At 62.4% G+C, this 25,128-nt stretch overlaps 5 protein-coding genes across 11 annotated transcripts; 3 read left to right on the forward strand and 2 right to left on the reverse strand.

The window, feature by feature from the left end:
* The first annotated feature begins 18 nt into the window (after positions 1-18).
* SPAG7 (sperm associated antigen 7) lies at positions 19-3,992 on the forward strand. 3 transcript variants are annotated; one of them, XM_043582801.1, is made up of 7 exons: positions 19-126; positions 2,428-2,495; positions 2,721-2,809; positions 2,939-3,023; positions 3,143-3,232; positions 3,320-3,476; positions 3,584-3,992. In XM_043582801.1, the coding sequence occupies exons 1-7, from the start codon at positions 42-44 to the stop codon at positions 3,691-3,693; spliced, it is 684 nt and encodes a 227-aa protein (XP_043438736.1). In that variant the 5' UTR covers positions 19-41; the 3' UTR covers positions 3,694-3,992. The 3 variants fall into 3 exon arrangements, with proteins under 3 accessions (XP_043438736.1, XP_043438735.1, XP_043438737.1); XM_043582800.1 differs by having other exon boundaries at positions 3,143-3,476; XM_043582802.1 differs by lacking the exon at positions 19-126 and adding an exon at positions 1,000-1,105 and having other exon boundaries at positions 3,143-3,476.
* Positions 3,993-4,457: 465 nt separating this feature from the next.
* On the reverse strand, positions 4,458-10,232 carry ENO3 (enolase 3). 2 transcript variants are annotated; one of them, XM_043582794.1, is made up of 12 exons: positions 9,804-10,232; positions 8,442-8,528; positions 8,113-8,208; positions 7,889-7,947; positions 7,641-7,710; positions 7,144-7,277; positions 6,031-6,253; positions 5,729-5,926; positions 5,408-5,609; positions 4,928-5,036; positions 4,713-4,771; positions 4,458-4,619 (listed from the first exon to the last, which is right to left on the reverse strand). In XM_043582794.1, exons 1-12 carry the CDS (start codon positions 9,817-9,819, stop codon positions 4,550-4,552), a joined length of 1,323 nt encoding a protein of 440 aa, XP_043438729.1. In that variant the 5' UTR covers positions 9,820-10,232; the 3' UTR covers positions 4,458-4,549. The 2 variants fall into 2 exon arrangements, with proteins under 2 accessions (XP_043438729.1, XP_043438730.1); XM_043582795.1 differs by lacking the exon at positions 9,804-10,232 and adding an exon at positions 9,201-9,330.
* Positions 10,233-11,118: 886 nt separating this feature from the next.
* On the forward strand, positions 11,119-14,449 carry PFN1 (profilin 1). Its single transcript, XM_043582804.1, has 3 exons — positions 11,119-11,821; positions 13,281-13,473; positions 14,088-14,449. Exons 1-3 carry the CDS (start codon positions 11,690-11,692, stop codon positions 14,183-14,185), a joined length of 423 nt encoding a protein of 140 aa, XP_043438739.1. The 5' UTR covers positions 11,119-11,689; the 3' UTR covers positions 14,186-14,449.
* A 455-nt stretch (positions 14,450-14,904) lies between these two features.
* On the reverse strand, positions 14,905-18,722 carry RNF167 (ring finger protein 167). Of its 4 annotated transcripts, XM_043582796.1 has the most exons (9): positions 18,614-18,722; positions 18,451-18,531; positions 17,104-17,229; positions 16,899-16,986; positions 16,630-16,720; positions 16,334-16,439; positions 16,098-16,191; positions 15,503-15,583; positions 14,905-15,404 (listed from the first exon to the last, which is right to left on the reverse strand). In XM_043582796.1, the coding sequence occupies exons 1-9, from the start codon at positions 18,695-18,697 to the stop codon at positions 15,103-15,105; spliced, it is 1,053 nt and encodes a 350-aa protein (XP_043438731.1). In that variant the 5' UTR covers positions 18,698-18,722; the 3' UTR covers positions 14,905-15,102. The 4 variants fall into 4 exon arrangements, 2 of the variants coding, with proteins under 2 accessions (XP_043438731.1, XP_043438732.1); XM_043582797.1 differs by lacking the exon at positions 17,104-17,229; XR_006297718.1 differs by having other exon boundaries at positions 15,288-15,404; positions 15,503-16,191.
* Positions 18,723-19,512: 790 nt separating this feature from the next.
* SLC25A11 (solute carrier family 25 member 11) lies at positions 19,513-22,339 on the forward strand. Its single transcript, XM_043582799.1, has 8 exons — positions 19,513-19,825; positions 20,394-20,546; positions 20,632-20,838; positions 21,022-21,112; positions 21,203-21,293; positions 21,378-21,477; positions 21,558-21,609; positions 21,725-22,339. Exons 1-8 carry the CDS (start codon positions 19,731-19,733, stop codon positions 21,878-21,880), a joined length of 945 nt encoding a protein of 314 aa, XP_043438734.1. The 5' UTR covers positions 19,513-19,730; the 3' UTR covers positions 21,881-22,339.
* The last annotated feature ends 2,789 nt before the right edge of the window (positions 22,340-25,128 follow it).

Raw genomic sequence — 25,128 nt, forward strand, 5'->3', positions numbered from 1 at the left:
TTCCCTTTAAGACGCGCCGCCCCTTCTCAGTCACTCCCAAGATGGCGGACCTACTGGGCTCCATCCTGAGCTCCATGGAGAAGCCACCCAGCCTCGGGGACCAGGAGTCTCGGCGCAAGGCCCGAGGTGAGGACCCCAAATCCGCAACCGCCTTTCTTCGCCCGGTTTTCAGGACCACACTCTCCCCCCTTCGGACGCTGCCGCCGCCTCAACCTTGAAAGACCCCCTCACAGGCCCCTACGGAGACCCCCAGAGTCCCTAAAAGGGCTGCCGGCCCGCCCGCTCTTGTTAGCGGGCGGTGATTGGCTACCTCAAGCCCAGCGCCGCCCCCGCCTCTTCCCTACTGGCCTTCCGCAGTCCTTGTTTCCAATTCGCCGGCGAGCCCGCCCGTCCGCCGCTGTCGTGCTCTGATTGGCTGGCTGCCTCCAGCCCCTGGGCGTTCCTCGCCCGCCCGCCCGCCTCGCCCCGCCCGCGGTTCGGGGGGTGGGGGGCGTGCCCGGCCTGTGAGTCCTGGCAACCCCCAGCCGTATTCCGATTGGGTCCAGGGCACGCCCGTCCGCCACCCCTTCGCCTCTATTGGCCAGCTCCACTTAGAGCTCTGCCCACGAAGTCTTGTCCCACCTTCCTCGGGCCCACCCCGCCCCCAGCGCCTCCTATTGGCGGCCGGGTCCTTCGGGTGCCCTGCGCCCCCTCCCCGAGCACCTGCCCTGCCGCGTCCCCGCCGCCCCTCCCTCGAGGTCAGCCTCCCAGCCCCCGGCTGCCGGCGGATCGCGCTACTGACTGGAGGGACAGGGACGCTCCTGCCCCTGAGCCGCTCCCTGCGGGCGGGCTCCTCCGCGCGGGGGCCGGGATCCTGGGGTACCGTCGCGGATCCCGCAGCCCCGAGCGCGCAGGAAATGATCACCCCGCAGTTTGGTAGCCACCTTGCAAAATAATTGTCACGAGGGCAATGACCCAGGGGCCCTGACCCGGTGAGCGGACAGAGCTCGGAGGAGATCGGGGACGTGTGCGAACTGGACACTGGAATTCGTGCTCTCCCTGACTGCCTAGGCGGGGCTCACCAGCGGCAGTTGGTGGACCAGGAAGCTGAAGTGCATAGTGTTAGGTACTCGCTTGAGGTCACAGGGTTACTAAGTGGTAGGGCTTTACACCTGGCTTTAAACTGGAGTTAAGCCTACTCGATTTTTTTTTTGCCAACATTTTTTTGTTTTTTAACCTTTATTTTTGAGAGAGAGAGCATGAGCGGCAGAGGGGCAGAGAGAGAGGGAGACAGAATCTGAAGTAGGCTCCAGGCTCTGAGCTGTCAGCACAGAACCCAACTCAAGGCTCGAACCCACGAACCTTGAGATCATGACCTGAGCCGAAGTCGGGCACCTAACCGACTGACCCCTCAGGCGCCCCTTGGCCAACATTCTTAACCTTAATCTTAACGCCACTTCCTCAGATGCAGAGGGACCTGTTAGAGAGCTGTCAGTGGTCAAGATAAGATGCACTGATGGCAAAGCCCCTGGGATGAGAGAAAGAATGCCTAGCCTGAGCTATCAGGCCCTGGGGCCACGGAGACTAATGGGATGGGAGGTGAGCAGGGCGCCTGCCCTCCAGCAGCCCAGAGTCTGGCCGGAGAGACAAATATAAAGTTACATTATGTGGGTTCTCAGCACCTGCTCTAGTGGCTGTCTGAACCAAATGTGCTTTGGGCCCAGAGGAAGCGGCAACTGTGACTCATGGTGGGTCTCTGTGTGCAAGAGGAGGAGAAGCACTCGAAGCAGAAGGAGGCACAGGTGCAAAGGCCTGGGGTGGCCAGGCAAGCGGGAGGCGGCTCGGGACAGCTGCCGGGATTTGATCCAAGGAAGTGGAATCAAGGGTGTGAGGGATTTGAGGTGGCCAGAAAGGGGCGGGGGCGCTGAGACCTGAGCTGGGGGAGCTCCTTCGCAGCTCACCTTGGACTTGGATGCCTGCGCTCCCAGAGGAGGAGGGGGCCTGTCCCTCCAGCGTCATCCTGTCCGTAGAAGTGAGAAGTGGGGGTGTCACAAAATATAGGAAGTTAAATAATTTCCCCTTTCTTGCGTAGACGCTGTGCCAGGAAGCTCTTGAAGGCCAGGCCCGAATCCGCTCTCCTGACCTCCCCAGCTGTCTCCCGGTTCCTCGCGTGTCGTGGGCATGAAATAAATGTTAATCGGATTCCCCAGCGGGGTTGGGAAACGGGACCTTGCTGTTCCCGCTGCACGGCGGGCTCTTGCAGTGCAAAGCTCGGTCCGTGTCTGTGCCACGGGACCTAACACAGCGCCACGTACGGAGAACGTACGAACCGACGCTTGGCAGCAGTCCTCCCGCTCTCCCAGCGGGCCCGGGTCCCCTTGGCAGCCTGACGGACTCTCCCCGCCCGTGCCTCCGCCCCTGGCCTCACGCTGCCCTTTCTGCCCCCAGAGCAGGCCGCCCGCCTGAAGAAGCTACAGGAACAAGAAAAACAACAGAAGGTGGAGTTTCGTAAAAGGGTGAGGACAGTTGGAGGTGTCACAGGCAGCTTCAGGGAGGACCTCGGATAAGTTAGACTTGGAAGGTGGAGGACTCAGGTTTCCCCAGATGTCTCCGGGGAGGAGCCTGGAAGCCAGCGGCGTGGAAGCTGGGAAAGGCGTGGGGAGGCGATGGCCCGATGGCCCGGCTAGGGCGAGGGATGCTGGGGCGGAGCGGCCCTCCCATGCTGTCCTTCTCCTCCCAAGATGGAGAAAGAGGTGTCTGATTTCATCCAAGACAGCCGGCAGATCAAGAAAAAGTTTCAGCCGATGAACAAGATCGAGAGGAGCATCCTGTGAGTGTCCCCGGCCTGGGCGGCTGGGCGGGGAAGGGCCAGCGGGGACCCGTGAGAAGGGGGTGCCGCCCCTCCCCCCCCACCACCACCACGGTGCCGCACACTCTCCCCTCCGCCCTCCCTTCCCAGACACGATGTGGTGGAGGTGGCTGGCCTGACGTCCTTCTCCTTCGGGGAAGATGATGAGTGTCGCTACGTCATGATCTTCAAGAAGGTGAAAGGCCCGAGCTCCGCGCTCCCCTGTCTCGTCTTCGGCCTGTGTCCGCTCCCCCCTCCGGGGGAGAAGCCTGGGGTGCCTGTGGACCCTTGACCCCGGCATTCCCCTGTCCCCAGGAGTTCGCGCCCTCAGATGAAGAGCTGGAGTCCTACCGTCGCGGCGAGGAGTGGGACCCCCAGAAAGCCGAGGAGAAGCGCAAGCTGAAGGTGAGCCGCGAGGGGCAGGCCCTGGAGCCTGCGGCCCAGCACCCCGAGTCAGGCCCCCTGAGCGCGGGCCTCCCTCTGCACCCCCAGGAGCTGGCCCAGCGGCAGGAGGAGGAGGCAGCCCAGCAGGGCCCCGTGGTGGTGAGCCCCGCCAGCGACTACAAAGACAAGTACAGCCACCTCATCGGCAAGGGGGCAGCCAAGGACGCGGCCCACATGCTACAGGCCAACAAGACCTATGGCTGTGGTGAGGCCCCGGCGGGGCTGGGGAGGGCAGAAGGGAGTGGGGGAGCGCCGGACGGCAGGCAGGGGAGAGGCTGTGATAACGGGGCTCCCACCCTCCTCGCCCCCCAGTGCCCGTGGCCAACAAGAGGGACACGCGCTCCATCGAAGAGGCCATGAACGAGATCCGGGCCAAGAAGCGGCTGCGGCAGAGCGGGGAAGAGCTGCCACCGACGTCCTAGGCGCCCCAGCAACCGGGGCGGGCCGGGGACAGGGGGACAGGCTGCTGCTATTAGGACCCATCCTGGAGCCCCACCTCCGCACCGCCTCCCGTCCGCGGGCACCGGGCCGGGGAGGCGGGTATGTGACTTGTCACTGTCCGAGCTCGGACCCTCGAGTGGTGTGTGTGCGCTTGCGCGTGAGTGTGCGAGTGTGAATGCACAGGTGGGTATTTAACGTGTATTATTCTCCTTTCTCCTCGGAATTTTCTTCCCCACGGGGCTGGGATTACTTTACACTCAGTAAACACTGTTTGACCCAATGTCTTGATTTGTCTGAACAGGGAAAGGGGGGGTCCTGGGGAGGAAGGGAATTTTAGGTTGATTAGTGTGACTGCTGTTTGTGTAGACCAAGGATGGCCAGATACTGGCGCTCTCAGGGCGGGGGGGGGGGGGGGGGGGATGGGGGAGGGGGTCCCGAAGAGGTACGATCTGTGGGGCACACTCCCTGGAGAGTTTTCACACTCTCACTCCCACGGAGCTGCCCCTCGGGTGGGTCACACCCTCGGCCCCGCCCCCCTCCCTTCCCGGAGCTGGTTCCACGTGCCTTCAGTGCCCCTCTGGCTGCGTACACGGCGCCCCCTTCCCCAGCCTCCTTCCAAAGTGTGACCCCCGCCCCCCGCCGCCCTCTGGTCCCTGCGGGTGATGCGTCTTTCCTTCCCTTCCCGCCCCGCCTGTCCGCTCAGAGACCCGCACCTGCTCACTCGCCACAAGGACCACACCGTGTCTATGTTGGCACCAGCGTTTATTTCCCAGGGAGGGGCTTGTGGGCCTAGGTCTGTCCCATGGTGTCTTGTGGGGTCTCAGAGCCTCCAGTTTCTCACTTGGCCTTCGGGTTACGGAACTTGCGTCCGGCAAAGACGGCCTTGTTCCCAAGGGCCTCCTCGATCCTAGAAGACAGGTGAAGTCAGGGCTGTGCCTTCCTACCCAACGGCCCTCGGCTCCCCTCGTCCAGGCCCCCTGCGCCCACTGCACCCCCATACCTCATGAGCTGGTTGTACTTGGCCAGGCGCTCTGAGCGGCAGGGGGCACCAGTCTTGATCTGAGGAAGAAAAGGGAATTTGGAGGACTGTGTGAGGCTAGAGAAGCCAGATCCGGCCTGGCCCGGAGGGAGCTTCCCATGGTGGCGGTCCAACCCAGGGATGGGAACCCAGGGCCCCCAGGAAACTTGGGTCAGACGTTTGGGAGTCGTGAGTACCTGTCCCGTGCAGAGCCCCACCACGAGGTCAGCGATGAACGTGTCCTCGGTCTCCCCGGAGCGGTGGCTCACCATCACCCCCCAGCCGTTGGACTGGGCCAGTTTGCAGCTGGGCAGAGAGCATGCTCGATAAGGCCAACTGACCGGGGCCCCAGAGGGAAAACCAAGGGCCGGTGGGGCTTCTCCCTTCCATTTGGGGGAGGAGGCCCTTTGCAGGGAGGGGAATGACTAAGTTCTTGGGGAAGGAGCAGAGAAGGGGCGACTCTAGACTCTGAGTCTGGGCCCTGGACGTGCCGGTGGGAAGGAAGGCAGGGTCTAGGAGGGAGGAGTGGGGGCAGGACACGGCGGGGTCACCTGGGCAACGCTCCGGGGTCAGGAGGGTGGGGACGGGGCGGGAACCAGGGAAGGCGGACGTGGCTGGCCAAGCAGAGCTGGGGCGGAGGAAGGCCGCGGCCCCCCCCGGGGCCAGGAGGCACTCACGCCTGGATGGACTCGGTCACGGAGCCAATCTGGTTGACCTTCAGCAGCAGGCAGTTGCAGGCCTTCTTCTCAACAGCCTGGGCGATCCTCTTGGGGTTGGTGACCGTGAGGTCATCCCCCACGATCTGGATGTTAACCCCCGAGAGGAATGAGGTCCAGGTGGCCCAGTCATCCTGGTCAAAGGGGTCCTCAATGGAGACCACTGGAAGGGGATGGGAGAAGAACCGGGGTGAAGGTCACAAGAGTTGGGATGGGGATTTCGACGGGGCTCAGGACAGCCAGGGGCTTGGGCAGGAGCCACGGGACGCGTGGGGGTCTCACCAGGATAGTTCTCGATGAAGTTCTTGTACAGCTCCCCCAGCTTCTCCCCAGTGATGTGCCGCGCGGGGTCATCGGGAGACTTGAAGTCGAGATCGTACTTCCCGTTGCGGTAGAACTCCGACGCCGCCACGTCCATGCCTATCACCACCTTGTCTGGGTAGCCAGCCGCCTGGATGGCCGTCTTCAGCAGCTCCAGGGCTGGGGGAGGGGCAAGAGGGCGCCTGAGGCTCCCGGGTGCCCCGTCTCTGCGGCCCCCTCCACTGTGGGGACGCAGGGTCCTGCCCGTCAGAGCTCACACTGACCTTCGTTATTCTCCAGGATGTTGGGTGCGAAGCCGCCCTCGTCGCCCACGTTGGTGGCATCCTTCCCGTACTTGGCCTTGATGACCCCCTTGAGGTGGTGGTAGACCTCGGCGCCAATGCGCATGGCCTCCTTGAAGGAGCTGGCTCCCACGGGCAGGATCATGAACTCCTGCATGGCCAGCTTGTTCCCGGCATGGGAGCCCCCGTTGATCACATTGAAGGCCTGTGAGGGGGAGGGGTTGCTCAGCCCGGGGCCAGGGGCTGGGAGGGATCTAGAAGGAATGGGGAGGGTCCAGGTGGAATCCTGGCTCTCCTGATCACCCGCTGAGTGCTCTAGGGGGGAGTACTTTCGCTCCTCAAGGTCTCTTTCCTTGTGGCGGTAAGACAGGGATACCACCGGCTTACCTGCAGGACCTCGCACTGAAAATTACCGAAGCGGAACGCAGCGTTCTCAGCGTGCGGCCGCTTCGGGCCGGGTAGTGACGCTGACGTGGTGGTTACCACAGCCGGTGCTCCCCGTGTTCTGTGAGCTCAGTTCATGCTCACAGCAGCCCTATCAACTAGGCACTGTGATCATCCCCATTTCACAGATGGGGAGACCGAGGCAGAGAGCGGTGACACACTCTTGCCTGAGACCACACAGCTGGTGAACAGGCAGGAACCTAGCGGCTCGTCTCCAGAGCTGCCCCGTTAATGAACGATAAGTGGCAACGTTATTAGCGAGATAAAATTCAAAGGGTTTCCAGCAACAGGAAATTGGGTTTAATAAGGATCAGGGGAGACAGAAAGAAATGCCGAGATCCTCGCCACGAAGAAGCACTTGATCTGCTCCGGGGGCCTGGGCTGGGACTAGACGCTGGAGCTCTCACTGAGTCTGGCACTGGAATGCGAAGGCACAGGGTTGTGCCAAGGGAAGGCAGCAGAGGCTTAAGGGAAGGCTGGGATTGTGGGAAAGAGGGAGGGGCTGGGCCGCGGCTGGAGACGTTCCACCGCAGGAAACCGTTTCTTTGGCGCTGGGTCTGGAAGGTGGCCTTTCCAGGGGCAGCTGGTGCCCCCCTCCCTGGGCGGGGCGGCTTAGCCACTGTGGCATCCGGCGAGGGCAGCTGCACTCACAGGCACGGGGAGGACCAAGTCCGGGTTCCCGGCGAGGTCTGCGATGTGCCGGTAGAGCGGGACCCCCTTCTCGGCCGCACCGGCCTTGCACACAGCCAGCGATATGCCCAGGATGGCATTGGCCCCAAACTTGGCTAGAGGAGGCACGCACAAAGAGACAGTGAGAGCTTCTCCCCCAGCGTCTGGCGTCACCCCAGGAAGAATCTGGAACCCCACACCACTGGGCGTCAAGAGCTCGTTAACAGATCTCTCCCCAGCCGCCCAAGGTGCTCTGGGAGCCCCCACCCCAGGGCAATGTGTCAGCCTCACAGCCGTGTCCACGGCCCGCCAGGCCCGGCAGAGGGCAGGCGTCAGGAAATGCCTGTGCGGTGAATAAAGATCCATCCAGCCACGATGTGCCCCGAAATGTGGGACACAGAGATCACCTAACCGGACCTCAGTTCTGGGGTCTCTCCCATCCCCCCACATCCCTTCCCTCCCCCTGGAGCTTGACTCACACTTATTTTCAGTCCCATCCAGCTCGATCATAAATTTGTCAACTTTTTCTTGATCCACAACGCTTAGTTTCTGGAAGGAGAGGTCAGAGAGGGGAGAACACAGGTCACATGCGGGAGGCAGTGCGGGCATTTAGGGTGGACAGGACAGGACGGCTGGCCAAGCAGGGCCCCTCACGCCTCCCAAGCAGGGGGAGCTTAGGGAGAGGCAGCTGGGGGTGGGGCGCGGTGGGAAGCAGGCGCCCTCTTGCCTTTTCCAGCAGAGCGGGGCCTAGGGTCTTGTTGATGTGTTCCACGGCTTTCAGGACCCCTAGACAGGCCGGAGAAGGGGGTTCAGATCTCTGATGCCAGCAGGCCTCTTCCTGAGGGCTCCAGTGCCCTAGCCCCCTCACCCCCACCCCCACCCCAAGGGCTTCGCGCCCAGTCCTGAAACCACCACCCACAACAGGCGCCTCCAGCGATGGGCCGCCCTCACCTTTCCCCAGGTAGCGGGATTTGTCTCCGTCTCTCAGTTCCAGGGCTTCATAGATGCCCGTAGAAGCTCCGCTGGGCACAGCTGCTCGGAATCGACCTGGGCGGGTTGAATGGGAAGGTCACGTGGGGTCCCAGCCGCACCCAAGGGGCCAAGGCGTCCTCTCTGAGCCCAGAGGCAGGGGGCAGTGCAGGGGGAGGTTCCCGCTTCTCTGGGAGACAAGGCCTGGGGAGAAGTCCTGGGGGAGGGGATCCCACAGAAAGGAGAGGATGTGGAGCGGGACGGGGGAGGGGTGGGGTGGGGTGGGCAGAGCCCGTTGGGGCCTGTGTTACCCTTGGCTGTGTGCAGGTCCACCTCTACGGTGGGGTTGCCCCTGGAGTCCAGGATTTCCCGGGCAAAGATTTTCTGCATGGCCATGGCTGCAGGACAGGAGGTGTAACTTAGTGTGGACAGTTGATCTCCCTTAAGGAGCCCGAAATCCCTTGCCCTTTAAGAGTCTTCCCCACCCCAAGAAGGCAGGTGCTGGAGCTAAAAATACCCCACAAAAAGGTCACAGAGGAAGAGGCTGGCGCAGCCCCCTCCCCCACTCAGGGCAGCTCCTATTCCACCCTCAACCTGGGAATCCAGGGGCCCCTCCTAGAACTGCTTGGATTGTGGGCAGCCTGGACCCCCGTTCCCGCAAAGCTGCACTGAGGCCTGCTCCCTCAGCCTTCCGCTGGAGCACTGCGCTCTCCCTGGCCCCGCTGGCCCTCAGACCCTCTTCTGCTGTTTTGGTTCGCATCTTCCCGCACCTCCAAAATCCGCGGGGACCCCAAATTCCCCACCTGGCCCCAACTCCCCCTCCCCTTTGCAATCCACCTCCACCTGCCTCTCTTCACAGCCTTCAGGGTATCGTCAGTCCCTGGTCCTGGGCACCCCCAACCTGCGTGCTCCAACCCTTCCAATCAAAGCTTTCTCCAGCGGGGGGGGGGGGGGGGGGGAGGGGGGGTCCCAGGAGGAAGACACGCCTGACACAGCCCCCCTTTCTCAAACCAGCACCCCCGTCCCCCTTCACTACCCCCCATCGTCTGGGACTGCAAGATTCGCCAGACCTGAGATGTCTCCGCTGGGGGTCTGGGGTGAGCTCCGAGTCTGGATGGCAGCTGGGACAGTGTCAGCTCACCCCCTCTCAGGCCGGGCATTTATCCCCGAGCCACCCTGTGCCCCGGCCAGCCCCGCCCCTCTCTCCCTCTTCGTCCCCCCCCCCCCCCCTCCGCACTGGGCTGCCAGCCAAGTGCCCACTACAGCCTAAATCAGAAGCCTTTGGCCCTGGGCACCTGCCCCCTTCCCAAAGGTCAATGACGACCCCTCCTTCCTCTGTATCCCTCAACACAAACCCCTACTTTTAATTCCAGCCCCGGGGAGGGGCTTGGGAGGGCCTTCAGATCGGGGGTCTCCCCCTCCCCGGGATTACCGTACCATTTTGCAAAGGTTAAAGAGGAACCAGTGCCCTTTAGCAAAGGCCAAGGGTAACCTGAGCCCTGCAGGGCTGGGGAGGGGGCCTGGAAGAGGGGCTGCAGGATTGACATCCACACATGCTCAGCTCACTTGGCAGGCGCCTGGTCGCCTCTGCCGTCGGTCGGAGAAGGGGCCGGGGGCGTGGGCAAGCTTTGAGGTGTAACCCCCCCCCCCCTCGGAAGGCGAGAGAGTCTCACCTCTCAGGGTCCTCATTGCGGCCGAAAGAGGCCGCACCCCCCCCCCCCCCCCGCTCCGGGCGGGCGAGGGGGGTGGGGGAGGGGGCGGGGAGACGAATTTAGATGGGCCCCCAAGAGTTGGCGCGGCTCCCTACTGATAGCGCTGGGACAGCACTTGTCGCCCAGCGTGGAGACTGGCAGACGGGGAGCCTCTCTCCCGGCCGACCTCGGGCGCTTAGGGGCGCGGCCCCCGCCCGCCAGTGAATGATGTTAACCGGGAGTGCACAAAATGAATGGCGGGAGGACGGGTGGCCCCTGCGGGGAGGTGGGTGTCTGCCGGGGCGCACACCCGCCCCTCCCCCCACCCCCGGCCGCGCCCTCCCGGGATTTTTCCGGCCCGGGGTCGGGGGTGCGGCGGGGCAGAGGTCGGGAGCCGGCGGGCGGGGAGCGCCGCCACGTGCCCGAGCGCCGGCCCCGCCCGAGCTCCCGGTGACTCAGCCGCGCGGCTGTCGAGGAACGGGCTCGGGGGGCGTCGGTGCCGGGAGCTCGGGGCGGCCGCGCGGGGTCGCGCGCCCCAGGCCTGGGAGGACCAGCGGGACGCCCCTCCCCCAGCACCGGAAGCGGCCCAGCCCCTCGGCGCCCGGCGCGCGCGGGGCTGCCCCACCTGAGCCGCCGCGGGGCCCTGCCCACCGCTCCGCGCCGGGCGCCGGGTGCGCTCGCCGCGCTCAAGTTCTCAGCCGAAGTTTTACCGAAAAGAAGGAAAAAACCCAAGGGGCCCAAACGGGAAGGGACTTTCCCCTGACTGAAAAAGTTGCAAAGCGTGAGGCCTCTGGGTATTCTTCCGCTCTGAAAAGTAGTCCCGCCCCTCCGTCCCGCGCGCGATGACCTCGGTGGCCCCGGGTCGAGGGGCGCGGCCGGGGGCGCGAAGTGCTCGGCCGGGGGAGGGGGGCGGGGAGCCCGGGGAGTGCGGGTGAGGCCTGGGACCGGAGCTGACCCTGCGGAGGGTCATCCCCGGGAGCTCGGCTTGTGCCACTCGGGCTGATGCTAGAGACACGGGTGTCCCCGCGGGGATGCCTTGAGCTCCGAAGACGGCCTGGGTACTTGTCACATCCCTCTTGGCTCCCGCGCGCCTTAGCTGCCTATAGCCGAGCGGAGCAGCGGCGCCGCCGCCCCCTCCGGTCGGCGGGAGACACGTCCCCGGCCCGCCCGCCTCCGCGGGGGGTCCCGCCGCCCGCTTCCCCGCGCGCCCGCGCAGCCGGCCGCTGGCTCCAACGGCCCCGCGCCCTCCCGCCCGGCCCGGCCCGGCCCGCGCAGGCGCGGGCGCACGCGCCGCCGCCGCCGCCGCTCCTGCCCTCCGGCGGAGGTGGGGGAAGGGGGAGCCGTTCCGTTTAACCCTGAGCACCCCGCACCCTCTTCGCTGCGCCCAATTCGCAGCTCGCCAATTCCTCCTTTCACTTTCCTTCCTCCCTCGGGCTCACTCCCTTCCCCGACACCAAAGTCCGATTTATATTCCAGGCGAAGTGGAGCGAGCCCGGACCCTAACCTTCCCCTGCCACCGCCCCCCCCCATCCTTTTACATAGCTTTCCACCCAACTCTGCAAATTTTGCAATAGGGGGAGGGATTTTTAAAATTACATTTGCAAAGTTCGGTCTCTGGGCAGGCGAGGGGGGGAGGGAGGGAACGGGGAGCAGGCCCCGCCCCTGCCGCCCTTTGCAAATAAAAATCTAGGGGGGGGGGAGGAGCAGGAAGTGGCGGTGCGAGGGCTGCTGCACAGCTAGCAGAGCCGCGGTCCGGACGGCAGCGCGTGCCCCGAGCTCTCCACCTCCCCCCGCCCGCCAGCCCAAGGCCCCCGAGCCCAGCCCGCGGCCCCAGCAGCAGCGCCCAGAGCAGCCCCAGCAGCAGCGCCATGGCCGGGTGGAACGCCTACATCGACAACCTCATGGCGGACGGGACCTGTCAGGACGCGGCCATCGTGGGCTACAAGGACTCGCCCTCCGTCTGGGCCGCCGTCCCCGGGAAAACCTTCGTCAACATCACGGTAGTGCGACGCCCGCGCGCCCCGGGGCACCGGCCGGCCCGGACCCGGAGGGAGGGACTGGGGTGGGGGCGGGCGCGGTCCGGGGAGGACGGCGCAGGGCCGCCACCGGGTCCTGGCCCCGGACACGGCGCGGATGGCGGTTGCACGTGAGCGGGCCCTCCGCTGCCCCCCGAGCCCTACGCCCCGGGGCGGCGGCGCCCGTGCCTCCCGCCGCCCCGCTCCCCGCGACGGGGCGTTACATCCGGGGCACAGGGCGGGGAGGGGCGCGCCGCCCGGTGCCGAGGCCCACTTCCGCCTCGTCTAGGGCGGGGCGGGCTCCGCCGGGGCCGGGGACCGGCCAGGCGCCTGGGGACCCCCGGCCCCGCTTCCGGCGGCCGGCTCTCGCCCCGCCACCTTTGTTCCTCCCGCCGCGGGAGGGAGCCCCGGGCGCGTGGCCTGGGTCGCACGCCGGTCCCCGGGGCTCCCCGCCCTCCCGGCTCCGTTAGAGAGGGCGAGGCCGCCACACGCCCCCCCCCCCCCCCACGGGTCGGCACGCCGTGCCCCGCATTCCTGGGAGGCCCGTCCCGGAAGTCCCCTCGCCCTCCCTTCCCGCCATCCGGCGGGGCCCGGAGCGGGGGGAACTTTGTGGGAAGTTGTAGGGCAGCGTGAGCTGAGGAATGAGGGATGACTCCTGCTGTCCCCATCACCACCTCCCCTGTCCACACTGCCCGGAAGTGGGGAGGGGGAGCGGAAGTTCGGGAGGGGGGGAAGGGGATTTCCGGGCGGGAGGGGACCGGATGTGGGGGTTTGGGGGGTTAGGGGGAGGGGGGAGAAAGGTTCCCTGGGGTAGTGGACCCGAGGGCTGGGTTTGCGGGTGTAGCCCTGGGCCCCCTTCAGAAGTTTTCCAACTTTCCCGGAAGGCCCCCAGGGCTCTGCTTCCTCATCTTGGGGCACAGATACCTGGACCTACCCTAAGTCACTTGGAGACCCAGGCGTCCGGGCCCCTAACAACTCCTGCAGAACCTTTGACCAAATAAGGGCAAAGTTGCTTCTCCTGCTTCGCCCGCCCCCTCCCTTCCCCTCTGAGCTTCTGCTTTTCCTGAAGGAGAGTTCTGTGCATCCAAAGGCTCCCCATTCCATTCCACTCCACTCCTTTCCCTGGATTTTGGCCCCCTTTATTTCCTGGATTTGCTTTCCCTATTAAATGAGATCGAAATTTCCAGAGGAATATGTAGTCCCTTCCTAGGACCATTTTCTGGGTTTGAGGACCATGATCTTTTTGTGCACGAACTTTCAACAGCCCTTTTAAGGGTTTTTCAAATTTCTTAGATGTGCACAAAGCAGGTAACCTGTCCTCCTCGCTCGGGGGTGGGGGAGGGGTTCTAGCTTCCCCCTAGAAGTCGGGGGCAGGTGGGTCCTTGGAGAAGAGGGTGGGAACCTCCGTGTACTAACTTTGATGGGCGCTTCGTTCCCCTTCCAGCCAGCTGAGGTTGGTGTCCTGGTTGGCAAAGACCGGTCAAGTTTTTTCGTGAACGGGCTGACACTTGGGGGCCAGAAATGCTCTGTTATCCGGGACTCGCTGCTGCAGGACGGGGAATTTACCATGGATCTCCGTACCAAGAGCACCGGCGGAGCTCCCACCTTCAACATCACTGTCACCATGACTGCCAAGAGTGAGTTTCTCTTAATCTCTCCTGCTCCAAGATCCCCAGTGTACCTCCTGGTCGTCTTTTGGGTTCTTTTTCTGTGTGGTTCCCCCCCAGTACAAAGGGATCCTAACAGCCTCTGCTGGATGCTGGGACGCCGGATAGTTCCTCCGGTTGTGTCTCAGTTCCTCATCTTGTAATATAAAGAGTTGAACTGTGTTACCTCTTCAGTTCCTTCCTGCCCTGAGACTTTCAGAGGAAAAACTCCGTTTTCTTGGAAGAGGTAGACTGGTGGTCAGAAGTTGGCACTTAAACTGGGTCTTTTGAATTCTTTTGTTAAAACCTGGAGGTGGCAGGCCCAACCCTGGTTATTTGTAGCCTGAACCAGAGTCCGCGGTATGCAGGCTTTTGGCCCCTAAATTTTAGCTTGTTCCTCTCCAGCTTTAAGCTTGATTTCCCCCTCCTGAAAAGCCCTATTGTTTCAGGGTGACTGACAGCCTGCCTGTGTGGGGGGGGGGGGGGGGGGCGGGTGGGAAAGAGGAGGTTGGGTTACAGCCCCCAGGGCTGGACAGCTGCTGAACAGCTGGCCGGGGGGTGGAATCGGGACACCTGGGTTCTAGCCTCCTTTCTCTTTCCTCCAGCGCTAGTCCTGCTGATGGGCAAAGAAGGTGTCCACGGCGGGATGATCAACAAGAAATGTTATGAAATGGCCTCCCACCTGCGGCGTTCCCAGTACTGACCTCGTCCACCCCTCCCCCCCACCACCCCCACTGCTTTTGCACCCCTCTCCTTCCCATACACACACGTACACCATTTTTATTTTTGGGCCATTACCCCACACCCCTTGTTGCTGCCAAAACCACATGGGCTGGGGGCTGGGGCTGGATGGACAGACACCTCCCCCTCCCTGTACCCCTCCTGTGTGTGGTTGGAAAACTTTTTTGTTTTTTGGGTTTTTTGTTTTTTTTGTTTTTTTTTTTCTGAATAAAAAAGATTCTACTAACAAGGTGCTGTGTGGTTTGGCCTGGGTGTCAGGATGGACTGTCCCCATGACCTGCCTCCTTTATCTTGGCTTTGGGTTAGAAGGGGGTTGAGTCTAGAAATTTGAGCTTCCTTGCGCCTGGGCCAGGCCTAAGCACCTGCCTCTAGCCTACCTGGTCAGGTGGCCCAGCCCTTCCACAGTGGCACTTCCTAGCTGAATTGGGAGATAATGGAAAAGAGCCAGTCCGTCCCAGAGAATGGGTCCAGGCCTGCGGGCAAGGCAGGGCCAGTTGAGTCATCCTAGTGTGGGTGGGGCTCCCCCTCTCTGAGTCACAGTAAATGCCTGCTGGGGCTGTCCCCATGGCTACAGGTTATTCTCCAGGCACAACCCCTGCCCCTTTATGGCAAAAAAAAGGAGGGGGGCAATTACCCCCAAGGATAAGGAGTTCACCTATGTGAGAATGAGCTCACTCTTCCTCAGTTCACAAAAACTCTTTTATTAACCACGAAAATGAAAACCCAGTCCCTCTACACCCTCAACCCCTTCAAAAGGATGGGGTTGGGCAAGGGAGAAACCTGGGGTGGACATGTCCCCTGTCCCTCAATCCAGGAAACCGGAGGGAGGAAAAGGGGCTGTGCAAATAGGTCTGGGGGGGCGGGGGGGCAAGGGGATTATTAGACCAGCACTGCAGCTGAAGAGGAGGGAGCAGGCGGGGGATCTGCTGGAGATCCAGGGAAGGCCAGAGGGGTTGGAGCCAGGGAGCCGAAGGAGGTGGGAGGTGTGGGGCTGGAGCCCAGAAGCGGGGTCCGTTCTGAGACAGGTTGGTCCCCTGGCTCCCCTTCTTCATCACCCTCTGGCCCCTGAGTTTCGTCCTCCTGTTCCTCGTCCCCAGGACCCCGATGGACAGGCTGCTTGCAGATGGGGCAGGTCTTCCGGGTCTGGGTGAGCCAGGGGTCCACACAGCGGCTGTGGTAGGCTGCAAGAGGCACGGGGTGGGGTGGTGGGGGGAAGGGGTGAGGCACTGGCGCCTGTGGGGAGGCCTGGGGGCCCGGGCACAGGGAGTGGAGGCCTCACCATGAGCACAGGGGAGCACCCTCAGCCTGTCCCCGTCCTCATACTCGTCCAGGCAGATGGCACAGACGTCATACTGGTCTCCTGCGGGGAGGAAGGGAGTCCTCCCGCTGAGCCACCCTGAGCCAGCAGAAGAGCTGAGAAAGGGCAGGGTGAGGCCACAGGAGGGCACGAGGAATCAGGGGTTCGAAGGGAGGAGCAAAGAGAAGCAGAGGTAAGAAGGGAAGTGGGTTTCTTAGGGGGAGGAGCGGAGGGGGGGGCAGGGCTCTGAATACAACCTTATATGGGCACTGGCGGCTCCAGGACCCAGAGACCCAGCCCCCCTCACCTGTGTCTTCCTCGGCCCAGCTCCTCCCCACTCCTGCCACGTCTCTGCTCTCTCCACCTCCCCTACAGGCAAGGTCAGTCCTCCATTCGTCCCCCAACTCTTCCATTTGATCACCCGTGCTTTCCACCGCCTGCCCTATTCCTGTCCTGTCCTCACCGGCCTTGTGGACAGAGCGAAGGAAGGGTAGCATCTCTGCCCCTGGTCTCTTGAGCTCAAACTCCTTTGGAACCATCTGGGAGAAAGGCCCCGTCTCCCCCTTGTGCCCCTCACCCTTCTGATAGTCATGCGTGGGAATCTGTTTCAGCTGCTCTTTGGTCAGTCGATTCCGCTGGAGCCGTTTCCGGTGCTGGACACAACGGACTATCTGGGGAGGGGGGGAGCAGACGGATCCACTTTAGGGAGCAAGACTGGGCCAACCCAGCACAAACCACCGCCACCTCCCGACCTAGATCCCGTCTGGCTTTAGAGGCCTCCAGCCCTCCCACCGCACTGCCCAGGCTACTCACCATCACTGCTCCCATGGCCAAAACCAGCAGCCCCACGATCCCTGTGAAAGGGATGAGGTAGTAGCCCAAAGGGAAGCTGTTGTCTGGGACCAGCAGCACCCGAGCCCTGAGAAAGGAAGACCGGTATCAGAGGAGCAGGAAAGACAAGGAAGAGGCACAGGGTGGTGCTGGGTGAGGCCCACAGACGGGGAAGGCGTGAGAAAAAAAGTCCAGAGGCAGCGTATGAAGGGCCCCGGGGCCTGGCCTCTAGGGTGGCGTGGAAAGACGGGGGCAGCGAGAAGGAGGGCACGTCCTACCCCTTCTCGTAGACGAAGAGGGTGCGCAGGTACTCGGAGCTCCTCTCCCCGATAAACACAGACGGGATCCAGATCTGCTGCTGGATTTCCTCTGCAGGGATCAGTGCGTCACCCCGGGGACCCGGTCCTCCCCTCGCATCCCCTGCTAACACTGCTAATGCAGTGGCTCTTTCGCTCCATCCCGCCCAAAGGACTGACTCGTTTTCTCCAAGCTCTCAGCGCCCCCACCATCTCAGCCTCAGCCCGGCCGTCCACACCCCCGACCTCACCGCTGTTCCACACCATGTTCAGAAGCTCGTTGGAGTTCACGTTGTGCACCACAGCTGCACCGTACCCCGCCTTCTGAGCATTGAGGACCTAGGGAGACAAGGCACGGGATGGGGTGTAAGGGACCGTCGCGGCCCTCGCCTCCCTCCACTCCCGGCGCCTTTTGTCACCCTCCGCTTCCCAGCCCCCCACTCCACATTCAGCAACCTTGAGGTCAAAGTTGCAGTCGAATCTTCGAAGCAGTGCAATAAAGACTGACCCGTTGACCGGGGCTGGGGGCGGTGGGGCAATGGGGCTGCAGGCGTTGGCCGGGTGAGCCTCCACAAGGAAGCCCTGGGGAAGGGAAGCAAACAGCAGTTGGGTTTCACCTGCTTGGGGTCCGCTCCCCACAAGGGCCCACCAAGCACACTGGCTCCCTCGTGCTGCACATACCCTGCCCCTCACTTTTCGTTTGTGGGGTGGGGGCGCCCCGCCTGAGTCGGGTACATCAAACAGCATCTCGTGACCAGACCTCCCGCCACCTCTCTCCCTGCACCGGATGGGCTTACGCCCCGCACTCTGTGCCGATTCAAACCCTGCCACCTTCCAGGCTCCCACATTATAAACCAATTCTCCACTCATCCACGTCCCTTTCTCTCAAGCTCCACTTCACATCTCCATCTGCAGCACAAACTCCTACAGAACATACACCCCTCTGTTAAAAAAAAAAAAAAAATCCCCAAATCGAATCACTTGTGCTAGGCCCCACATCGCCAAACTTGACACCTGACTGAATTACAATTTCAAGCCTCCCCGAGAGAATGGAATCTTAACCGGTCGATCTGGAAATCACTTGGTCAGAATGACAGGTCCTCTGTGGGATGGACCCCTGCCCTCCCTTTAAGAAAAGTATCCTCCCACAATCACCTTTACTGCTAGCCTAACTTACTTGTTCTGCCTTTCCTTGCCTATAAAAAAGCCTTTTTGTTTTTGTATACCTCTTCTAAGTCCCGTCTGCTAGCTAGGATGCCGTCCAATTTAGCCAAACTGTTATCTAAAGCAGTCAGACCCTTTAAAAGTCCCACACTTAGACTTTGTTTTTCTGCCTTCAATTATTCAACTATCCATCTTACAAACGACTGGCCCAAAGAAATTCTGGCCGAACGGCAGCCTTCGTGAAATACCCCAAAACTCCTTATCTAATTTCATTCTCACAATAACCCTGGGAAAACATCTCTTACCCCATTTTACAGCGAAACAAACCAAAGGTGCAGAGACATACAACGACTTTGCCCAACCTCATAAAACCTACCAGTGGCTCCTAAGACGCTACTGATAAGCACCACTTCGCCCCGCCTCTTATCTATCTCCGTGTCCATCACAGGGCTCAGAGTTCCAGGAGCCGACTTGGTCTTCTCCCTCCAGATTCTGAATTCCACGCTAGATGTGCTCCTGCACTGAGCTCCTAACCTGCCTGCCTCCTCTCCCACCTCCAGCTTCACGCAAGGGCAAGTCTCCTCCACCCCCACCCAGAAGACAGGATGCAGGGAAACAGACAAAAGGGAAGGAAGTCACCTGAAGTCCCTCTTGGCTCAGGGCAGCCCCAAAGAGCGCTGGCAGGTCTGCAAAGTCCATGCTGGCATTGTGGTCTGAGGTCTGCGCACGAGAGAGTCCATGTTGCCCCTGAGCCTGCAGCCCCGCCCCCCCGTACCCTTCCCCCGCCAGCCCCCGGACTCACCGCTCGAATGAGCCCGCGGGTGGGGGTCGCTCCCCAGAGCACGGCAGCCACAACCACAGGAAGCGGGAAGGCCGCGGGGTGCATGGCAGCGGGAGGGGAGCGGCAGGAGAGGCCGCGTCCCGGTAGCAGGAGCAGCAGCGGAGGTGCGCGCCCTCTCCGCCTCTCCTTCAGGCTCCCAGGGGTCCAACCGCCCCCAGGCCCCGCTTCCCAGCTACATGGGGGCGCGGGGAAGGAACCCCGGGTCCGGGAGTGGGGCAGCCAACCCGTTCGGTGAGGGCGGGGAAGGAGGCACTAAACGTATCCTACTCGGGTACAGGGACAAGCTCGGGAAGGGAGACCAAGGCAAACATAGGTGACAGAAAAACTTCTGGGTGGGGGCGCTCGAAGAGGCGGGACTTCCGGACAGGTGGGCTGTCTTCCCAGCTGCTGGAGCAGGGCTTCCGGGAAAGAAAGTCAGGCCGCCTCCAGCACTGGGTGCTCGGGAGGAAGGACTTCCGGTCCTAAAAGGCCGTCGAAAGAAAGGTTAGAGGTAGAGGGAGTGCCTCTGCAGATGCAGGGAGCGTCGAAACCCCAGAAAACCTAATCGCTTCCCCTTCAATGCCCGGGATTTTGGAGCCGTCCGCTTTACAAACCTCTCCACTCCGGCCGCCGCGGCGGCTGCGGTGCCTTCAGGTCTCGCGAGAGTCCTCACCACACCTTCCCTTCCACGAGCTGTGTGCTTGCCGTGTCTATCGCGAGAGACACTTCCTCCCTCCCCTCCTCCCCCAAATCTGGCTTCTCGAGGTCACTTTGTCTCGCGAGATCTCCTGACTATTTTCCCGCGAGTCCAATTCGGTGAAAACTGCGTCTAAGCGATGGCTTCCTAAACCAGCCACACCCCTTCCCGCACCCAGCCTCGAAGCCCCGCCTTCGGCCCCGCCCTCCTCCCGGTCTCCTTTGCGCCGCGCGCCTGCGCCTGCGCCTGCGCCTGCGCCGGCTTCCAGCTGGAGCTGGACCCGAGAGCCGGAGGGGCGTGCGCGCGCGCCCTCGGCCCTGTTGCGCGCGCGGTGTCACCTTGGGCGCGAGTGGGGCCGCGCGCGCGCGCGCAGGACCCGGAGCTGGGGGCCATTGAGTGGCGATGGCGGCGACGGCGAGTCCCGGGGCCGGCGGGATGGACGGAAAGCCCCGCACCTCCCCCAAGTCTGTCAAGTTCCTGTTTGGGGGCCTGGCCGGGTAAGCTCTGGCCCCAGGGATGGGACGGGAGGAGGAAGGGACGGGTGCAAGGAACCGAGCCCGGTTCATCTTTGGGTCTGTTGCGGCGAACGGAGCCGGCTCGGGGTCAGCGCGGCCCCCGGCGTATTGTGAGGTCCTTGATGGGCCGTCAGGACCTCTTCACCCACTGCAGGACCCCTGCTGGTCTGCGTACTGGGTCATTGCTCGGCTTTCCCGGGTTGTGTGGGGTTCCAGGTCATTGCATGGCTCCTGTCGCGCTACGTGAAGTCCCAGGTCATGAATGCCCACCTCCTTTCCCCTCGGGGTCGGACTGCTTCCAGTTCCAGGTCACCGCTTGACCCCCTTGACCGGAGCACTTTCATTGCACGGTCCTCGTTGGGTCACTGGACTTTTCAGATCTATTGTTCTTGGTCCGAGTAGAAGCTTATGCACATACCCACTAGTCTCCTGAACGCTTAGTTAATCACGTGAGAGGCTTTGCACTTTGTGATCCCTTGTTGCCAGGTTCCAGTGGGCATTGGTAGGTCCAAGACATGCGGCCCTTGACTCTGCTTCTGCCTTCCTCCAGGATGGGAGCCACAGTTTTTGTGCAACCGCTGGATCTGGTGAAGAACCGGATGCAGCTGAGCGGGGAAGGAGCCAAGACACGAGAGTACAAAACCAGCTTCCATGCCCTCACCAGCATCCTGAGGGCAGAAGGGCTGCGGGGCATTTACACTGGGTACTGAGGCCACAGGAGAGGGGGCAGGGTATGGGCTGGCAGCTCCTGGACCTTGGCCTGATGCACTGACTCCTTCACTCCCCAGGCTGTCAGCTGGCCTGCTGCGCCAGGCCACCTACACCACCACCCGCCTTGGCATCTACACGGTGCTGTTTGAGCGCCTCACTGGGGCTGACGGTACACCCCCTGGCTTTCTGCTGAAGGCCCTGATTGGCATGACGGCCGGTGCAACTGGTGCCTTTGTGGGAACACCAGCTGAAGTGGCTCTCATCCGCATGACCGCCGATGGCCGGTGAGTTCCAGGTCAGGTGGCACCCTAGCTCCATTCCTTGGAATCTAAAGTCAGAGGACTGGTTTCTTATCGTTGGTCTGGAGCTGAGCATTGATGTGTTCTGGCCTCCCTTTCTTTGCTCCTGTGGGGCTGGTGGGGGGGGGTGTCTATCCTGAGCTCGACCCCTTCCTGTCTTCCCACCAGGCTTCCGCCTGACCAGCGCCGGGGCTACAAAAACGTGTTTAATGCCCTGATTCGAATCGCCCGGGAGGAGGGAGTGCCCACACTGTGGAGGGTGAGTGAAGGGGCCGGAGGCTGGGGCGGGGGGGGGGGGGGGGGGCGGTCACGTCCCCACCGTTTCTGACACACACCGCCCCCTCCACAGGGCTGCATCCCTACCATGGCTCGTGCTGTCGTGGTCAACGCGGCCCAGCTCGCCTCCTACTCCCAGTCCAAGCAGTTCTTACTGGACTCAGGTGAGACCCAGAGCTGGGCTCTTGGCCCCTGGCCTGGCCTGGGCCAGCTCTGAGCTGACTGTCACCCCACTCTGCCTCCCCCAGGCTACTTCTCCGACAACATCCTGTGCCATTTCTGCGCCAGCATGATCAGTGGCTTGGTCACCACTGCCGCCTCCATGCCCGTGGACATCGCCAAGACCCGGTGAGCGTGCAGGCCCGGTCCCGGAGGGGGATAGGAGGGCCCGCTTTATGTCTCTCAAGCGCCTGCTTCCTCCTCTCCAGGATCCAGAACATGAGAATGATTGACGGGAAGCCAGAATACAAGAACGGGCTGGTGAGGAAGCTGGGCTGGGGCTCAGGCTAGAGGGTGGTGACGGTGGTGACGGTGGTGGGGAAGAGGGACACGGCCCTAGAAGCCAGGCCTTAACCCTGCCTGCCTGTCCGTTTAGGACGTGCTGGTGAAGGTTGTCCGCTACGAGGGCTTCTTCAGCCTGTGGAAGGGTTTCACGCCCTACTACGCCCGCCTGGGCCCCCACACCGTCCTCACCTTCATCTTCTTGGAGCAGATGAACAAGGCCTACAAGCGTCTCTTTCTCAGTGGCTGAGGCAGGCAAGGGGCCCAGAGCCGGTGTGCCAGGGCTCCCCTCACCCGCTGCCCCCACAGTCAATGTGCCCCCGGGGGCCTGGACTCCGCTGCCCTGGGCCCCTGTATTTATTTTTCCTCCACGGTCTGGTTCTCTCCTTTGCGGTAAAGGACTTTGGTCTGTCCTACCCCTGCGTCACCTCGCCCTCCCTGTCCCGATCCTCGTGACATCTCTGCCCCTGGCTGTGCCTCAGAGGGAGCTGGGAAACTCCCTGAGGATTTCCGGTCTCCTCTTGGGTGTTAGTTTCAGGGCATGTAGGACAGCAGAGGACCCGCCTTCTCAGTGGGCAAACCAAGGCAGAGCTGAGGGGACAGGAGACGGCAGAAGCCGTTGGGACGGTCATAAGGTCTGCAGTGGGAGGACGTGACCTTTCCTCCACCTCACTGAGGACATGATCAATAAATCGGATTGATGACACCACCCCCAGATCTGGATAGTTGTGAGGGGGGGTGGAGGGGAGGAAGCCGGACGGACGAGGGGAGGTCCCTGGGAAAGAAAAACCGGAGTTGCTAAGCAAAGTTGTTAAAAGAAGAGGCGAACGCCGCCGTGTAAAACAGCGTTGTCGTCACAGCAGGTAAGGCAAATGAAAACACGGGTCCTGTCGCCACTAGAGTCAGTCCGAGGATGTCAGAATCACCTCACGTGATTCCTAGGAAGAGCCTCCGGGCTCCCGTGGCTCTTACTGCAGCCCAAAGAGGAGGGAACGAGGAGTCAGTGGGGAAGGCTGACCTGCGGGAAGAGGGTGATTGAAAGAAATCAGCGTGGAGCTGGGGCCCCCAAAGCCTGGAGGCTTGAGGAGATGGGGTGTGTTAGCTAGAATCCTGATCTGAGCCCTACCCTGCGGAGAGTGACTACTTCCCCTGTTTTCTTGAGAAGAAAGATTCCCAGGCGGTGCCTCAAGGAGCCTAAAAACATCCTGGGGCATGAAAGGGCACTGGAAGGTCAACTGGAAGGAAGGCTGGGCAACCTGAGGCCCCGAAGGCTCCTGAGCCAGGCCGGGGGACAGGCAGGCAGCAGGTGGGAACCGTCTCCTTGGCAGAGCCTTGTCCGGAGAAGAGGTGGGGCTCGGCGGTCTGGCGCCCCCGCCGGGCCCTCCCAGTTCTGCCTCTCGCCTTACCCTCTCTGGGCACCTGCTGGCCTGGCCGTGGCGGCCACTCTGAGACACTGGGAGCCTGGAGCTTGTCCTTAGGAGGTTCCAAGTCCAGCGGGGAGGATGGCCCGCGAGCAGGCGGTAAAGGGAGGAGAGCAGCAGACCGTCGCAGGGTAACGCAGGTAGAGCTGGGGAACAGCGGGGCATCTGGCCCAGCCTGGGAGAGAGGCCTGTGCTAGCGGTACTTGGGCTGGACGGGGCAGCGCTCCTGGCCGGCAGGAGAGCAGAGGCTCAGAGGGAGAGTGCTGCAGAGCCGGTGATCTGGAAGTCTGCAACAGCTGGAACACAGGTGGTGAGGCGCCTGTTGTAAGAGGTTCGCCGGGTCAGCGCATAGAAGCCCTTGGCGGCCAAGCTCAAGATTGATGTATCCAGGGAAGCATTCCGGGCAGGAGAGGAGCGCGGTCAGGTTTTCAAGCCGGCGCCATCTGGAGAAGGGGGTCTGGAGCCAGAAAGGCTCAGCTCGCACTCCCATTGTCCGGGCTGCAAGCCCTGGCTTGGGCTGGCGACCCCAGAGGAGAGAAAGCCCGGCTCGGTGCGCTGGGGAAAGGGCAGAGTCGAGAGAAGCAGGGGGGAAGCGGGTTCCGTTTGCCTGTGTTCTAGCTTAGGAGTGGGAGGCTTCGCTGAGTCCACTCGGTACAACCCACTAAGGTGGGCACATCACCAGCCCCACTCCCATCCGTGCCTCGGACCTGAGCAGAGCAGGAGGCCCCGCCTTGGCTCCTCGGAGGCCCCAGGCACGGGGGCAGCTCCAGGAAACTTAGGTTTTGAGCTGACACCAGTGCTCGCGGTGGTGAGGGGCTGCCCCCCTGGAGGAGGCAGGGGGTGTGGGTTGCCAGGCTGTTGGGTGAGGAGTGATCCAACTAGGGTGGGGGCAGCCTCAGATGGGCTACCGTTTTCCTCTCCAAAGGAAAGGAACTTTTCTTCGTGAAGCTTTTTTTTTTTTTTTTTTTTTAAACACAAATACCTTACAGTGGTAGAAAACTTAGGAAATGCTAAGCAGAGGAAAAGAAAATAAAACCACCGTGTTTATGCTACCCAGGGGTCATCAGGGCTCACGTTTGTTTTTTTTAATGTTTGTATTTTGACAGACAGAGACAGAGCGTGAACAGGGGAGGGGCAGAGAGAGAGGGAGACACAGAACCCGAGGCAGGCTCCAGGCTCCTAGCTGTCGGCACAGAGCTCGACGCGGGGCTCAAACTCACGAACCGCGATATCGTGAGCTGAGTGTTAACTGATTGAGCCACCCAGGCGCCCCGGGCTCCCATCTCGATATGTCTCTTTCCAGGTCTTTTCAGTACACACGTGTGAGAGTGCCGTTTGGTGCATCTCCTTTTTCCTGAAGCGTCCCCAAGGTGATGGCAATAGCCTAGCGGTCTGGGACCCTCCCCCGCCGCAGCGTGGGGAGCCTTGTTCTATGAGCTCCTGGCTCCCGCATCTCACCACCCCCGCGGCTTTGCCGAGGTTGTGCCCGTGCTATGGAGAAGAGGCTTCGGATAAAGGAAAAGTAATTACCCCCCCACCCCCCAGGCTAGATCCCGACAGGAAAGCCGTCACATCACAGCCTCTCAAGGTCCCCACACCCCCCAGCCTCAGAGGCTGTGGCCAGAGTACCTAATGCCCACCGTGCCCAGCAGGTCCTGACCACGACCCAGACTCAGGGCTGAGGGCCGCCGTCCTGCCACCAGAGGCCCCACGCGGCCGTTAGCCCGCACCCACAGGAAGAGGCTGGAGCGGAAAGTGGGCAGTGAGCCTGCAAGGAAAAGGAGCCAGGCGCGGGGCACGGGCACTTGCTTCCCCCTCTGCAGCTCCAGATGCGTGGTGTATGTGGCTGTGGCCGGGGCCTGTGGCGTCACACGGCGGTCCCGGGCCAGTAGCAGGATAAGGACCGCGGAAGCAAACAGAAGCCAGAGGAGACCCAAAACGTAGAAGCCCAGGGGGAGGAGGCAGCACGTGTCCCGGCCGAGGGAAGGGTCGTTTCTGGGGCCGCGTGCATTCTCTCGAGCCACCCCCTGAGCCTCTGGGAGGGTAGTTGTGGCACGTGGCCAGGTCGTAAGGAATG

Source organism: Prionailurus bengalensis, chromosome E1 (assembly GCF_016509475.1).
Source record: "Prionailurus bengalensis isolate Pbe53 chromosome E1, Fcat_Pben_1.1_paternal_pri, whole genome shotgun sequence".
NCBI lineage: Eukaryota > Metazoa > Chordata > Mammalia > Carnivora > Felidae > Prionailurus > Prionailurus bengalensis.